The sequence below is a fragment of the Anarrhichthys ocellatus genome, unplaced genomic scaffold, assembly GCF_004355925.1.
Source record: "Anarrhichthys ocellatus isolate YVR2014 unplaced genomic scaffold, GSC_Weel_1.0 scaffold43, whole genome shotgun sequence".
NCBI classification, from domain to species: domain Eukaryota; kingdom Metazoa; phylum Chordata; class Actinopteri; order Perciformes; family Anarhichadidae; genus Anarrhichthys; species Anarrhichthys ocellatus.
The window spans coordinates 2,386,016-2,401,137 of record NW_022280073.1 but is presented as its reverse complement, the minus strand read 5'-3'; the positions used below and the strand labels follow the sequence as shown (position 1 = coordinate 2,401,137).

The 15,122-nt window shown below is 40.4% G+C and overlaps 1 protein-coding gene across 7 annotated transcripts in view; it reads left to right on the top strand.

Moving 5' to 3' along the window:
- Positions 1–15,122, top strand: part of adgrb1a (adhesion G protein-coupled receptor B1a) — a 156,408-nt gene that overhangs the window by 101,332 nt on the left and 39,954 nt on the right. For all 7 annotated transcript variants that reach the window (XM_031868618.1, XM_031868614.1, XM_031868617.1 and 4 more), the window contains 3 exons: positions 302–377; positions 2,663–2,765; positions 2,885–2,928. In XM_031868618.1, coding sequence (XP_031724478.1) covers positions 302–377; positions 2,663–2,765; positions 2,885–2,928 — 223 coding nt within the window. The remainder of the gene's footprint in view (positions 1–301; positions 378–2,662; positions 2,766–2,884; positions 2,929–15,122) is intronic.

Genomic DNA, 15,122 nt, shown 5'->3' with positions numbered 1-15,122 from the left:
TGTGTGTGTGTGTGTGTGTGTGTGTGTGTGTGTGTGTGTGTGTGTGTGTGTGACCATAAAGCAGTGTGAGAGAGTCAGCGTTTATAGCTGACTAGTCATGTAGGCCAGCTCCAGTGTAAAGAGCTCTCGGGGGCTGGAGGAGTGGAGGCAGCATGGCTGACCTGCATTCTCTTCTCCAGGCCACCGCACTAACAGAGACCGAAGCATTCAGTCTCTCCAAACACTCCTCTAAAACACCGCTGTCCTATTTTGACTTTGACCTCCCTGCTCTGTGTGTGTGTCTGTTTCTTCTCCAACACAGACGCAGACGAGTCCTCGACGTTTGTAACCGGCATCGTCTTGTACAGAAACCTGGGCAGCATTCTGACTCTGCAGAGGTACGAGCGTTCTACAACCGCAACTGGAAGATTATAGAGGCTTTGTCGATTTTTGCCCACGTTTCCCTCTGGTCATGAAAAAAATCCATTACTGTCAACGGAATATAGAAAGGTGTATTCAGATATGAAAGTCAGTGAATGAAAATGAATGCAAGAAAATGTATTTAACAGGTTTTTTTATCTAGGGTATTTGGCCATTAGTGGTACAATAAATGTTCCAAGAAAAATGTAAAAGTAATATTGATTAAAAAAAACCACAACAACATGCATACAATATGCAGTTTGTTTAGTTATCATGGTGAATGACACGATAACTAGCAGACCATGACGGAGACGGAAATATTTCAGTTAGAGAAGCACAGAAATAAACACTCAGGATTCAATTCAATATTTTTTGTATAGCCCAAAATCACAAATTTGCCTCAGAGGACTTTACAATCTGTACACATACGACACCCTCTGTCCTGGAACCCTCACATCGGAACAGGAAAAACGGGATGAATGTTAGTAGCTTTAGTGACTTCAACTTCTACTTTGGTTTATGAACAGATACCTGCGAAACATCCCCATCAACCTCAGCAGTTATTCTGCGTACTGCTAATTAAAATGCTGACTGATTAGACTAAGATGGGCATGCTAAACATCATCATGTTAGCATCATTAGCATCATTAGCACGTTCACAGCAGCAGGACAGCATGGCTGCAGACGCGCTGCTTGTTCTGGTCTCGCTACCTTTTATTGAAGAAAAGCATCAATCATAAACTCATTTTCACATAGATTCTTCACAATAAAAGTCCCCCGTTATTTTGTTATTTAAAAGCTTTAATTTTGAAGCAGCAAAATCACAAAATGTTGGGTTTTCATCAGGCATTGGCATGTTAAGGCCAGGTCTGAACAGGGCCTTTGTCTTCCAAGAATTTCTCCAGTCAAGGATGATACTTGAAAGTTAACTGAGAGGCAGCATCCTTAAACCATAGAGTATAAAATCACTTCAACTAATGCAAAGGAGCCACTTTGGTGATAATTTCAATGAAAACACATCCAATTAGTTTTAGAGTATTCTAGTCACTCGACTACAGTACTTGACAACAATGATTACCCAATATTGGATTGTGTGCATCGCCTTTATTAAACCAGCTACACATTGAAATAGTCTCTGATGCTGTGAAACCATGTTCCTGGTTCGACTGCGGCAGAGGCGGGAGCATTTTACATCAGTGCTGCAGCTAATGAAGTAAAAGTCACTGCTGATGATTAACATACATTTTAACACAGCAGTGTGCGTGTAGCTCTGAGTAATTCTGTGTATGTGTGTGCATACTGAATGCATGCTTCTGTGAGCAGTATCTATGACCGCGGTTGTTTTGGTAAGAAGCTCCTCATTATGATAATGTCTTAAAGCACTTAATGAACTGGCAACATACGGAAACAGGGACTTGAAGCAGACCCTCGCCCCACCAGTCCTCCCACTGATTCTTTGGATTGCTGCTACTTTCCATATTTCTCAGCTCCACTTCACTCTTTTCTTTTCCTTTTCATCCTTTTTCTGCATTTGAATCCCCCCCTCAAGAAAAAAAGAGATGAGTTTGAAGCAAGAGACTAGACGACACAAACATTTTAGTTGACTGATTGTGTTTTAGAATGGTGAGAGGGTATAGGATACAGTGAGGATGCGAGGAGCCGGAGAACAGAGCATGGGCTGTTGAACATGTTTTGGCCGACTGGAAGCTTTCGGTGTCAGTACTTCCAGGAGCAATTCACTTTTTCCCCGATTGTCTCCTTCCGCATGATTGATAGCACCTAAAAAGCAGAAATTGCAATGCATACTAAACAGGCAGGGAGAATGTAAAAATAGAACCCCCCCCCAAAATGTTGAAAGAAAAGCTATTGAAAGACAATGTGGACTGCTTCAGATGCTACAGAAATCCATAAACTCTCGAGGGTTTACTCGGCAGGTAGGATTATATGTCTGCTCTGGAGCTGAGCACGGCGATTATGGCGAGCTCATCCCAAGCAGATGAGTCAGTAATCTGTTCCATATTTTATTTTTTTATTCAGCAATTGAGGTGATATTGATGCTAATTCATAAGCAGACCAGACACAATGCCATGTTTTTTGCGCCCTCAAATCCAGGAACTGTAAATTGCTTGATTTGTCCGTGTCAGTTTGACTTTCAATCAGCAAGTTAGCATTATCAACGAGATGCCAATGCTAGCATTTAGCTTAAATAGGCACTATGAGAATGTCCAGATTATCCACTGATGTTTTCTGTGTCTCCCTGTAGAAACAGCACAGTCCTAAACTCCAAGGTGTTGTCAGTGACCATCAAGCCCACCCCTGCTTCCCTCTCTGCACCAGTTGTAGTTGAGTTCTCACACCTGTACAACGTAAGTAACTTTCATCTTGAAGCAATTTCAGTTATTTAGCTATTATTATATTATGATGTATAATTGTCACTCTTTCATGGTGATCATGTGTGATTTTTTTTCTGCTCCCCATCCATCAGGGCACCACCAATCAGACCTGCTTATCCTGGGACGAGAGCGACAGGTGAGATCTGACAATGATTACACCCTAACCTGCTTATGTGTGGACCTGCAATGACATGACCCTTTGTAAGCTGTTTAGTTTACAATACAGTTGATTGTATGATCTCCATATTAGGGATATTTTAGCCCCTAGTGCACAATTTCAATCTATCTTTTGTGATTAATTAACCTAATTCAGAATTCTACAGTACTTGAATGCTGCCAGTAACTAATATTTGGTTAAAATGACTAACTGCCATCCATTTCACCAATACTAAGGTCCTAAGCCAGATATTGTAGGAAACAAATATCAGATTTCTCTGATATGCACATTCATCTTCCCCAGAGGATGAACATCAATGAATTTGGTAACCTGATTATCATCCTTTTAGTTTCACTATTAAATCAAAGGTTTCCACAATATTAAAGTCAGATTAACATTAATTTGCTGTCAAAATTTATGCTCCCCAGAAGACAAACCTCTCTGACCTCTGTGGCCCCGTGGCCTATCTAGCCCAGATTTTGAGGACTTACAAACACATTTGATCCCTGACACAAACAAAGACTCCAAGAATAGCAACAAAAGTCAGTATGTATGTTTCCGCCCACATGTGTTCATGTGTATTCTCAATATGCGCATTAAGCAAAAACCTGGGTTGAAAATTCGAAAGAAAGAAAATACAACAGAAAATGTTGGACTATAGTGATGAGTTAAACATCCACTGAGCTTCCTCTCCACTAAAAAGCCCAAAAATTGCAGCAGACAACATCATCATATCTGTGTGGATGGATATTTCTTCCATTAATACATGAAACAAACATAAAATCACATTTCCATCATGCTTTGTTACTTTGTTTTTCATCATCTAGAGTTTACTGGAGCTCTTTTAACTACGTCACATTATTGCGTCCTCTTCTACAATAACAGTAATGGTACCTGACTGAAGAATTAGGACCTCCAACTCTATTTCTCTGTATGCCAACACGTCATTTTTACAAACACAATCTGCAATTTTCTTTGATTTTGTGGAAATGTGTGTTGAATTTGGATGGGAAATGTTCCATTCAACGTTTTACATCATGTGATGTAGTGAACATAGAAACTTGTGTAGCTATACCTACGAGAAATAATGCGCTGTAAATCGCAGATTTCCCATGAAATCAAATCATGTAATGTAATCCACGTAAAGATGAAACAGATCTCTAAAGCCCACACAGGGCGGGCTGGAGGAGCAGTGGATGGGTCAAACATTAACCGATCGTTGACCGCTGTTCGTTCCCTGTGTGAAATGAGAAGTCAACATTGATTTATTTGTCATGTAACTTGTGTACTTGAGTAACGCCACTTCTGTCGTTATTTGAACCCAAACGAAGATCTTTTCCTCAGTATTTTAGGATCTTTTCCGAAACCTAACCAACCTAACTAGGTTGTTTCCTTTGAAGACAAAAGTTTAATTTCAAAAGACCGTATGCATGCTACGAGTGGAAATGAACACGTATTGCTGGTTTTCGTAGGAAAATGATTAATAACTTTTCATAAGATATCATAGAAAGAAACGTTTTACTAGATATGTGAAACCTTTAAGAGCAACTAGCTGAGCTTCAGACACACTTTAAACATTTGCTATGTTTGGTTTTCTTTGGATGTCAGGGTTAATAAACAGTATCAGTTCAAATGATCTCTCATTCGGTTAACTTCCCCCACAGACAACCAGTCAAACGGCTTGATTCTAGCAAGCAGAGCTGACACTGGGTGATCCAGATTCCATTTCTAATTATTCAATTTAGTCTACAAAACATAGTTCCTGGTACACCAAGTGGATGTTTTACAGCCACCATGTTCCCTCTGGAAGTTCCATGGCTGGTCACTGTGTTTTTTTTCATCTACTTTATATCTTGACAAAGCCAGTGCACTGCTCCCCAGTGAACGGTGCTGAGTGTGTTGGACTGCTCCGCAGCTCTTGTCTGGGAAACAGCTAACCCTGCGCTATCACAGCTACGACACTGATGCAGCTTGTGGAAAATTAAAAGTGTCTCTCACAGCTTTCCTCCCCCTCTCAGCCCACGCACACACATCAACATGTACGACAGAGAGCAGTTCGGAGTCTACTGAGGGAAAGAGAGAGTGCGGCAAGCATGACACAAAATAAATATTAAACCGTTTTACTGCTTCTGTGGCCACATTCAAAGCGCTGCTCGTTTGCTCCTTGCTCTTAAAGTGCCTTACTTGTTTAAGACAAGAAAATAGAGTGAGCATGTTAGATCGTGAGCATTGAGCGAGGGAAATAGCTATGGCGAAGGAAAGATGCAAACATTTGGCCGCCTTATTGCAATGCAGGTTTGGACATTTGCATTTAGATGGGTGCGCACACTTGTGTTGCAGAGACGAAAAGCAGAACATTCCTGGCTGCAGTCAGAGGATTAAAAGAAGTTTGGTTTGGCACATATAGACCTAGAGCAAGACAAAGAGTGAAGCTCACAGATAGAGGCCATTTGGGGATAAAAAAAAAAAAGAACAGAGTGAATATTGAGAAATGGAACAGATGTTAATGTGGCAGCCTGCCCTAACAACCAAAACGTATGCGTGCAGCTTCAAAGTGATGGTTGAGACCACATGCAACTTTATTTGATTATACTAATTACATTAGTTATATTTGCTCAAATCTTAAATTGAGTTTAGCAATCATAGATTTAATGATGATATATTTAAGTATTATATTATTTTACTTTATATTAATATTAAGGCCCATTCTCAACCACAGTAAAAGTCAGCATGTGCTCTGCAGATTTATACTTTTTTTAATTTAAAATAAACAGTTTATACAATTAAATATGCTCATATGTTAAACTTAAATCTGGTAATGTGATCAAATACCCTTCTGCTGCTGTGAGATTATCTCTTAAATTCTAGTCCTTTCTACTTTGCCTTTTTTTTCCAATTGGTGTTAAGCTTACATCACTGAAACTCATTTCCTGCAGACAATACTCATTAAAAGCTTCACGGGGCCGTAGCTCAGTGAGGACAGTCCCTCCCTTTTCTGGTCGACTTTTATTTTTAAGTAGTTGCAGGAAGTGTTGACATTCATCCAGAGTAGATTAACACGTATGACAAAAGCAGTATAGGGATTGAGAGCAGCGGATTGGTGAGTATCACTAGATAGTGTTGTTATAAATACAATATAAAATACAGGATACAAAATGAACCATGTGAGCCATTACTCCCTTTTGTAATTTCTTTCTGGCATATTATTGAAATCTTGTCTCATCATTTGAATACTAGCTCGAATCAATTCATGGTATATATGTATTATTATTTGAAAACCGTGTAAAATGAGAATGTTGCCATGAAACGTATGTGTTTTTTGGGGTATTTTATTTTATTTTATTTGCACGCACATAAGATAATGAAAAAACGTTTGTCAGCTGATAGCGCCGTCCCTACCGACAGCGTCTTCACTAAACCCACCCTCTGGTTACCCCTCGAGTAAACACTGTTAGCTCTGTCAGCACTTTAACCCGAAGTTTGCACTGCTAACTTTGTTAGCACCGTTAGCTGTGAGCCATCGGCAATTAACAAAAACTAAGCTAAAATAATCATTTTTAAAAAAGACGCACACAAAACGTGCAGGAAAAAACAGCGTGTCTTGATAGCGTGTACTTTCAATATCTGTACACCACGATACCTCAGGCAGTACACCACGATACCTGAGGCAGTACACCACGATACCTGAGGCAGTACTGGCCATGTTTGGTTTGACAAAAAGGAAGGTGGAGATGATCAACATGTCTAGTATTATATGAATGAATTTGAGAATTGAATTTGAAGAAGTTGCTTAACAGTGATGATAGAGAAAAAGGCAAGAAATATATCTATACATGAGCAATGACTACAAATCTGATGAATATGTATTTCATATACTGAGAGAATATTCATTCAAAGGAAGAGAGGCCTTGTTATAGTTCTTTTAAAAATTATTTTTGCAGCAAAAGAAGTTTCTGAAGATTGGCAGGGCATGCATTTTCCAAAACAATATTACCATAAATCAAATAAATAAATGGAGAAAAATAAAGTGAATAAACAATAAAGCTTTGGAGTCTGCTGACGATCCTCAGTGACTTCGCAGTTTTGTTATAAATGAAATGAATATTTTTTTTCCCCAATTTAATTTCTCATCAACTAATATTTCTAACAGAAATGTATTTTCCATTTAGTCACACTCTCATGAAGCACGCCTCCTTCCTCAATGTCATTGAGACAACACAGCAGCAGAGACAATGACAGAAACAGAGCAACGGCAAAGAATGTAATCTCCTGGTGTTTGGGTGTGGGGTTGGGGGGTTGTGGGGGGGAGACATGTTCAATGCAAAATTAAAATCCACAGCAGCTATGATTAATGAGTTAATATTTGGGAGAGAAATTGGAATCTGTGGAGGCGTCCTTGTCATGTTGATAAGAGCTTTGAGGCAGCCAGGGCCTTCACTTGCTCCACACTTCAATCTTCTGAAATCAATAAGAACATCTGCAGCGTCTGTCTCTCTTTGTCACTCTCACTCTCACCGACATTATTACTTCGGTTTATTTACAGGACGTCTTGTATTCATGTATTTATGCACTATAAATACATGACTACATACCAATCGTGCATGGTCAGGACCCCTCGGTGTCACTTTCTAACACACTCGTTAGCCGAGCGACTATGAAACACACTGTGGATTCAAACAAAAACACTTGCTTAGGTTTAGGCATAGACTGTATATAATAAGTCACCCATTGGTTTGTGGACTACCGTGTTGAAGCCGCAAGCTCAGCATTTCGCCATCTTGGATTTTTGCAACCAGTGAACGGAAGAGACCATATTTGGAATGCGGAGTGACGTAGAGACACGATCAGGCTTTGCCTTCTGTGTTCTGTGTGTGTCTTTGTGTAGCTCCTCCCTCCTCACTCTACCTGTCAGCCACTCCCTCAGCACCAGCCTAACTCCCTTCACCTGCCTCTGATCACTAATCAAGCACTCCCTCATCAGCACAACTCCCCTCACCTGTTCAAGCCACTATTTAAACCCCTGCGTCTCAGTCACTCACGGCCAGATCATTGTCATGTCTACCTGCCTGTTTGGCTCGTCCTGTTCCTGGTTTCCCCTGTCTGCCTGCCTGCCCGCCCGCCCTACCTTGTCTCTTGCCTCGTCTGTGAATTCCCTGTGTTCCTGTAAGTGTCCTGTTCTGATTTATGTTTTCATTAAATTCCACTTCACTCTGCTTCTGGTCTGCGTTTGAGTCCTCCATCATGCCCTGTGACAGTGTACGGCTCTGGTAGTGGCCTGTCAATTCAATTCAATTTATTTTTGTATAGCCCAAAATCACAAATTACAAATTTGCCTCAGAGGGCTTTACAATATGTACACATTTGACATCCTCTTGTCCCGGGACCCTCACATCGGAACAGGAAAAACTCCCCCCAAAAACCCCTTTAATGGGAGAAAAGAGGAAGAAACCTTAGGGGGAGCAACAGAGGAGGGATCCCTCTCCCAGGATGGACAGAAGTGCAATAGATGTCATGTGTAGAACAATCACAGAAAGCCCACCCTAAAGCATACTCTGCTCTAAATGGACCATAAGTTACTAAATGAGCATCATGCTGTATTGAAGAAGACCTAAAACTAGAGATTTAGAACAAAACACAAAGACAAACACGTTGATGGTTTCACACAGGCGAAGAACATTCATTCTGACTGTCTAATAATCACGTGGATGGTTTTGCATTGTAGCTAGTTGAAAACCCAATGCGTCTCATACAGGTGCTAAAGGGTGCTGTGTGCGTCGGTATCAGGTGCCGAGGGAGGTGACAAAGCGTCTGGCTTGACAGGAAATAAGGAAAGAGAGAAACATGTAAATATACTGTGAGTCCCCTTCCAGACACCGCAGACGTTTACAATTGGATTGCAATCAGGTTAGCCAGACTATATCCGTATTGGGGATCAGATTTTAGGAAAGAAAAATATGTAGAGCCCATACAGCAGCATTGATTTGGGAGGCTCTTCAGGGACCTACATGATGACCTCTATGATCATGCACTGCTCTAGACAACATGGGGCCCAGCTTAATAGGACCATTGTGGGTAAAAACATATATATTACATTCACGGTTTTGCACTCCACTGTTTGTTTGTTTTTATATTATTTATTGTATCTTTGAGTTTTAATTATCACATATGACTTTAGAATCTCCCAAATTTGTGAGTTTTACAACATTGACTTATTTCTAGGAATATTACCCCCGTCCCCCAGGTACTTAATAATTATTGTTTTTTTTACATACAATGTGCCGTTATACATTGATTTCCATAGTGGGAATCCAATCACAATGCAGGCACAGTCAAGACAACAGGAAGGCTTATTAGTACCAGTTGTAAAATCACACAATATATGTTTTGGGGCCAGTCTTCCAAAAATTTGCCAGACCCCATTAAAATGTCCTTCATTTCTAATCAGTGTTGAAAGCCCATTGACTCTTTGTCATATCCTATTCTTTGTTGCTTCAAGCAAGACTTCTTCGCTGTGGCTGAAAACATTGTTGGATCACCTGCAGTACTATTCTAGCTGAGGCAGCATACTGATACAGAGATGGTTGTGTACTAAAGGGACATTTTGCAGGACAGCATGCACATGCAATTCCATTAATCCCTCTATCTTGTGGTTGGAGATTAGCTTTTGAATATTTTCATGACAGCCGTGGCCAGAGGCATTATGTTTTGAAGTTGAGCATCAGTCTGTAAGTCCATTGGTTGGTCCGGGACATTCTTGTGAACTTGATATCTCAGGAACACCTTAATAAAGGCCATTCTTATAATTTTGGGCACAAACATTCACTTGCACTCAAGTTTGAACTGATTAGAATTTGGTGGTCAAAGGTCACTGTGACTTCACGAAACACATTTTTCACAAAAGTCAAGAATTGTTCTGGTAATTATGACAAATTTACACAAAGGTCTTAAGAGGATAAAATGATAAAGTAATGACATTTTGTACAGATATGGATGTAAACTGGAACATGAATATACGCAAAGTCCCTAAGAAATTCCATTATGTGCATTGCTACCCTGTTTTACAACTTTGCCTCGACATCCGCACAATGCTCAGTGCTGCTTGTAGACAAGAGCCCTGCATTATAGCATTCTGTCAGCGGTGGAAACAGGCCAGCAACTTTGAAAACTTCTAATCCACATTTGGGTGGTTCTATGTAAAACCGAAAACAAACCAAACTTGTGTGACTCCAAACAGTCACCACCGGGCAGATCAAACCAGAGAGAGAGAGAGGTATTCCTGCATAGGCCAGCCATTGTTTACCAGACTGCAGTCACTAACCAGCCTCCCTTCTGATCATGCAAATCAATCTCGCTGTCTCAGTTAATTTACAGAGTCCGTGCTGATGTTGAGGAACTGCCTCAATTCATCAAAGATGTTGGAGCGGACGACTGTGGACTTGAATTTTCATCAATTGCTGTAATACAATTATAGAGGAGGTGGAGTTCAGTGGGCAGGGGGCATGTTTGTTTACAAGTACTCCTGAATAGTAAGTGGCTGCATTACAAGCAACAGACTGCACACTTCCTTCTGTATTTATATTCAAAGCATGCTTAACCATTCTAACTCTTATGCCAGCCAACTCACCAGCTATTGTGAGAGCACAGGGCAGTGATGAATGCCCTGTCATCTGACTGGCTTCAGCCTATGGAGAGTTTCACCCAAGTATCTGGTCACAATCCAGCTAAATCCTCTTGTTAAATAAGAGTTATGCTCACCTAGAGTAGGCCATGACATAAACGTACATTTTGGCTTTCTAAATAATTCAACCTATGACGATCTTGGTTCTCCTCTAGGGTCAGTTTTGGACTCGGGGACGGCATGCCAGTGTCCGCTGGTTACATGCATAGCCTCGCTATAAACTTCCAACGTAGGTTTATTTAGTGTTCAGGTTTAGGAAACAATACTACTTGGTTAGCATGAGGAATCGATCATGGTTTGTGTAAAACAAGAAATGTTTTTTAAGTAACTGGCGTTAGTTAAGTACGTAACAAAACTATCATATAAGTTGACGTTGACATGGTTTCACACTGAACACGAACAAAGGTCTCCTGGGTGAAAGTCCTGTGTTTCTTTGACCTGTCCATTCTCTCCTCACATCCGCCGCAATCCGCCTTTCTCACTCTTTTTACTACATCAGTAGTAACGGTGACGCGGGTTGGTTTACACCCAAGTGTCGGTATTTGACGAGTTTGGATGAGAACGGGTTGAATAATTTGGTTCTTAATGAGAAAACTTTTTTTTTTCGCTGTACACACGATCTCAGAGATTCTTTTTGGCATGTGCTGTTGATAGAAAAAACGCTTTTATTTTGCTCTGGATTATCTTGTGTGTCTGCTTGGATTTAAAAGTCTAACCGTGACCAAGTGGGTAAGACTCTGTGGTCCATGTTGACTGTGGAAGCAGCTGCCACATCAAGTATAGCCCAAGTTTGTGCCACACACATATTTTTGCTGCTGGTTGCATCATTTGAAAGCTGTTTAGCGCTTTGCAGGTAATGTACAGGGGGTGAGACTGGATTAAAACGAACTGCTGCAATCCACAAAACCTTAAGAATGAGCTTAAAGATGCTAAAATGCTCCATAGATCTGAGGGGAACTGAATGATCATTTTCATGATCATGCAGTTGATGATCATTTTCTGTGGGTTTGTTACTCCACATCACACATACTCAATTGATCTCATTTTATAATAGAACATGTATTGTGCTGTAAATTGTACTTACTTTCTAATTCGGCACTAATAATAAAAGCTTAGATTCTAACAGTAAGTCAATATATTCATTTACATTTTTACAGTAAAGATGATAAGCAGTAGGCTGTATGTTCATATATCTTTTATGTTGAAAAGGTATATTTATAGGGCTACTCAAACATTCTGGTTTTACACTTCAATAAAGTTGGGGGACTTCCAAGAGAAAGATTAAAAAAAAACTGAATAGTTCAAATTGAAGCAGCAGAGGCAGAGAAATACTGACTAAGTCCCTGGTATATGGGTCAAGTTTCAAAAACTCTGGATCCTACAACTCCCATAATGCAACGTGACATGTCCCTATAGTGCATGGTTTCTGTTATAGATGTGTAGTCTCCCAAACTCAAGCTGAGAAAACCCTGTTGACTTCATCAGTCTTGTTTAGCTGTGTCGTGCTCCCCTGACTGTTCAGCTGATAAGTAAAATCAATGGACTGATTATATAGAGTGCTGCAGGAACGAGTCCTAAAACCAGGAAATGAGTCAGCATTTTTTGCACTTCCGGTCCCCTCGTCTCAAAGTCAATTTAGTGGAGGGAACCAGTGCGAGGCCAACTTTAGCTTTGGCCACAAAAAGAGTCATCCATGCAGCACTCAAAATGGAACATTTGATTAAATATTAAGACTCATATTCAGGGTGCATACTAACATGGCAATCAATAAAGCTACAGCAATGTTAAAACATTATAAGAATTATAAAAGAACCCCTGTACATGATCTTATAAACCAAACATCAAGCAGGGCTCCTCCTCGTGACTTTTGACATATAAGCTTCCTATTATGTCCTCTGTGCTGGCAGACTGCTTTTCATCCATGTGGCCTGTTCTTGGCAGAGGACATTCTTCCATGCAGGGCTGCTGGACCAGCTCCGTAATTATCCAATTAGACGGTGGGGCAAGACTGTCTGCGGGCCACTGTGAGGCTCACAGAGAGGCCTAATCACGTCAGCTGCACAGAGAAACTGCACTGAGTCCTAATATATTGGATTTCTGTTAGAGGTGATGTGCTAATGTCAGCACTGAGTCACCTCCCGGGGCTAACTCTCACACACCCACACAGAAACGCCACACATACACACGCAACCAAACACAGTCTATGAAGATGTGAGACCAGTGGATGTGTGAAGGCTGTGATATATCCTCGCTTATCACTCTTTTATTTAGTCACTGAGGTTGTTGCTGTTGTTGGTGTGGTGCACAGACAGGTGACAAATGAAAGGAAAACGCCTGTGGGAAATTGTGTTTTGTATTAGACGTCATTTAAACACCAAATGAGGTGAAATATGCCGCTCATATCATCAGTTGAGCCCCACTCACTGGGAGAATCTCTGACTGAGGCTGTTTTGGAGGCTCCTGATGGAACTACACTCCGTCACATTTCAGTCGCGATACCATTGTCCACTGCTAGCATTAGAGAAGCAGAATGTCCTCAAACCGGCTGGTGTTGTGTGTGCGATCATGGACAAATGTGGGCCTAGAGACTCCTAATGTGGCAGCAACTACCACAGAAGAGGTTTTGGGGTGTTTTGCCACGTGTTTGTATGTCTCTGAACAGATTTTGTCACAGCGATAGCACCACAACCGTACAAGAAACTTCTTACAGATGTGTAATTGAGATCAACATGAAATTTTGGAGATGGACGTGAACTGCCCTAAATAAGAGAAAGTGATGATCACATACTGTACCAGCAAATGCTGTGTAAGCGATGAATCATCCTCTATGATATGACATAATTATATAATATGATAAAATCAAAGCACACTTCCCCCAGAACTTTTTTCATAATAGGACATATTCCTATGAAGCCAAATTTAGAATGAAATGGAATTCCCTGAGTCAGACCCCAACAACTGTGACATAAATAACCGACCCATTGCTTCATCCGTTATTTGATTCGTCTATATGCCTGAATTGAGTCTGTAGATTCCTTTGAACTTCTTGCGAAACACCATCATGTCTACTTACACTGGAAGAGCTTGCTGTTTGTCAGTGCCTGACATACTCATTTAGGGTTCAGTGGCCGAATGTACAAGTTTGAGTCAGAAACCTTCGCTGCAGCTCAATCAAGTCAATGTAAATTCAAGTTGATCAAGTGGATGTCGATTTGTGCGAGGAGAATTGAAATCTGTCGCCCGCTTCTGTCATTACAATTCACAACACTTGGCTGCTTTTTCATCAATTTTGACTTATTTGCTTAATTTCTCTGTGCACTGAAGCAGAGCAGTGTGAGGCCACTCTGTGGCAGGGGTCCAGTCAAATGGAGCTTTTCTGCCTAATTGCGAGAGGTGTCAAATTACCAAACCCTGCAGCAACAGTGTGTCAAACCGCTTTGATTCACCAACAAAACATCTGAAAAAAGTCTTCACACCACTGACTTTCAACATTTTTGCTTTATTGGGTGCTGAAAGAAAACTCTGTGTCCCTTTTCCATTTAACCCGCTCTACAATATAAGAACTGTGATAGAAAATTCTGTCACTTTAATGTGTATTATTGTTTACTAGAAATAATCCAAATGTCCATTTGTAATTTGGAAGCTACAGAAGCTCAGTCCACCAGGAGAACAGAAAGAAAAATAGATATTTGGAATGAAAGCAACAAAAATATACTGTTGGCTCAGAATGATGACATCATCAGTCATTGATGAAGTCAAAATCCGGTCAGAATTTGACACTTATTCCTCACCATCCCTAACGTTCCATCATCGCTTTTATTTGTTGTTGGTGTTAAGTAGCCTCCAGTCCAAAACTACATTGTCAATTACATTTCAACTTGGGAAACATATTTTTTTTGACAAAACATAAATGCGTTTCTTATCTTTAAGCGTAAGGAGGATGGATGAGTCAAACAAACACAGGACTTTCAGCCAGGAAACGTTGAACCATTTCCAGCGACCTGAAGTTTCTAAAACACATTTCCTTCTTTAAATGCATCAAAACATTGTGAGCAAATCAGGAATTGAAATTGATCTTTAATAGACCTTTGTGTTGACTTGTAGCATGCATCCATTCCATTTGAGTGTCTCAGTAAGGCATGCCAGTGAACCAGCAAGCATAATACTGTAGGCCTATATTCTGAAACTGGTAATTATTAATTACACCTGTGTTTTTGTTTTATGATATGATCAGATATGGTCAGTTGCCAGCAGGTGTAATTGTTTTTTTCCATGGCAGCACAGCTGTAATGGGGAACATTTGTAAGTTTTCAGGCTTGGTCTTTGTTAACTGCTCTACCTGACAATATAACAGTGATAACCATTGCAGGGACCCTGTTTGTAGCACCCATTCCCAGTGAGCCTACATCATACACTGTAGTGTGCCACTCATTTTTTTAATAGTTTACAAATAGTGTTATTATTATTATTATTATTATTATTAGACATAAACAAA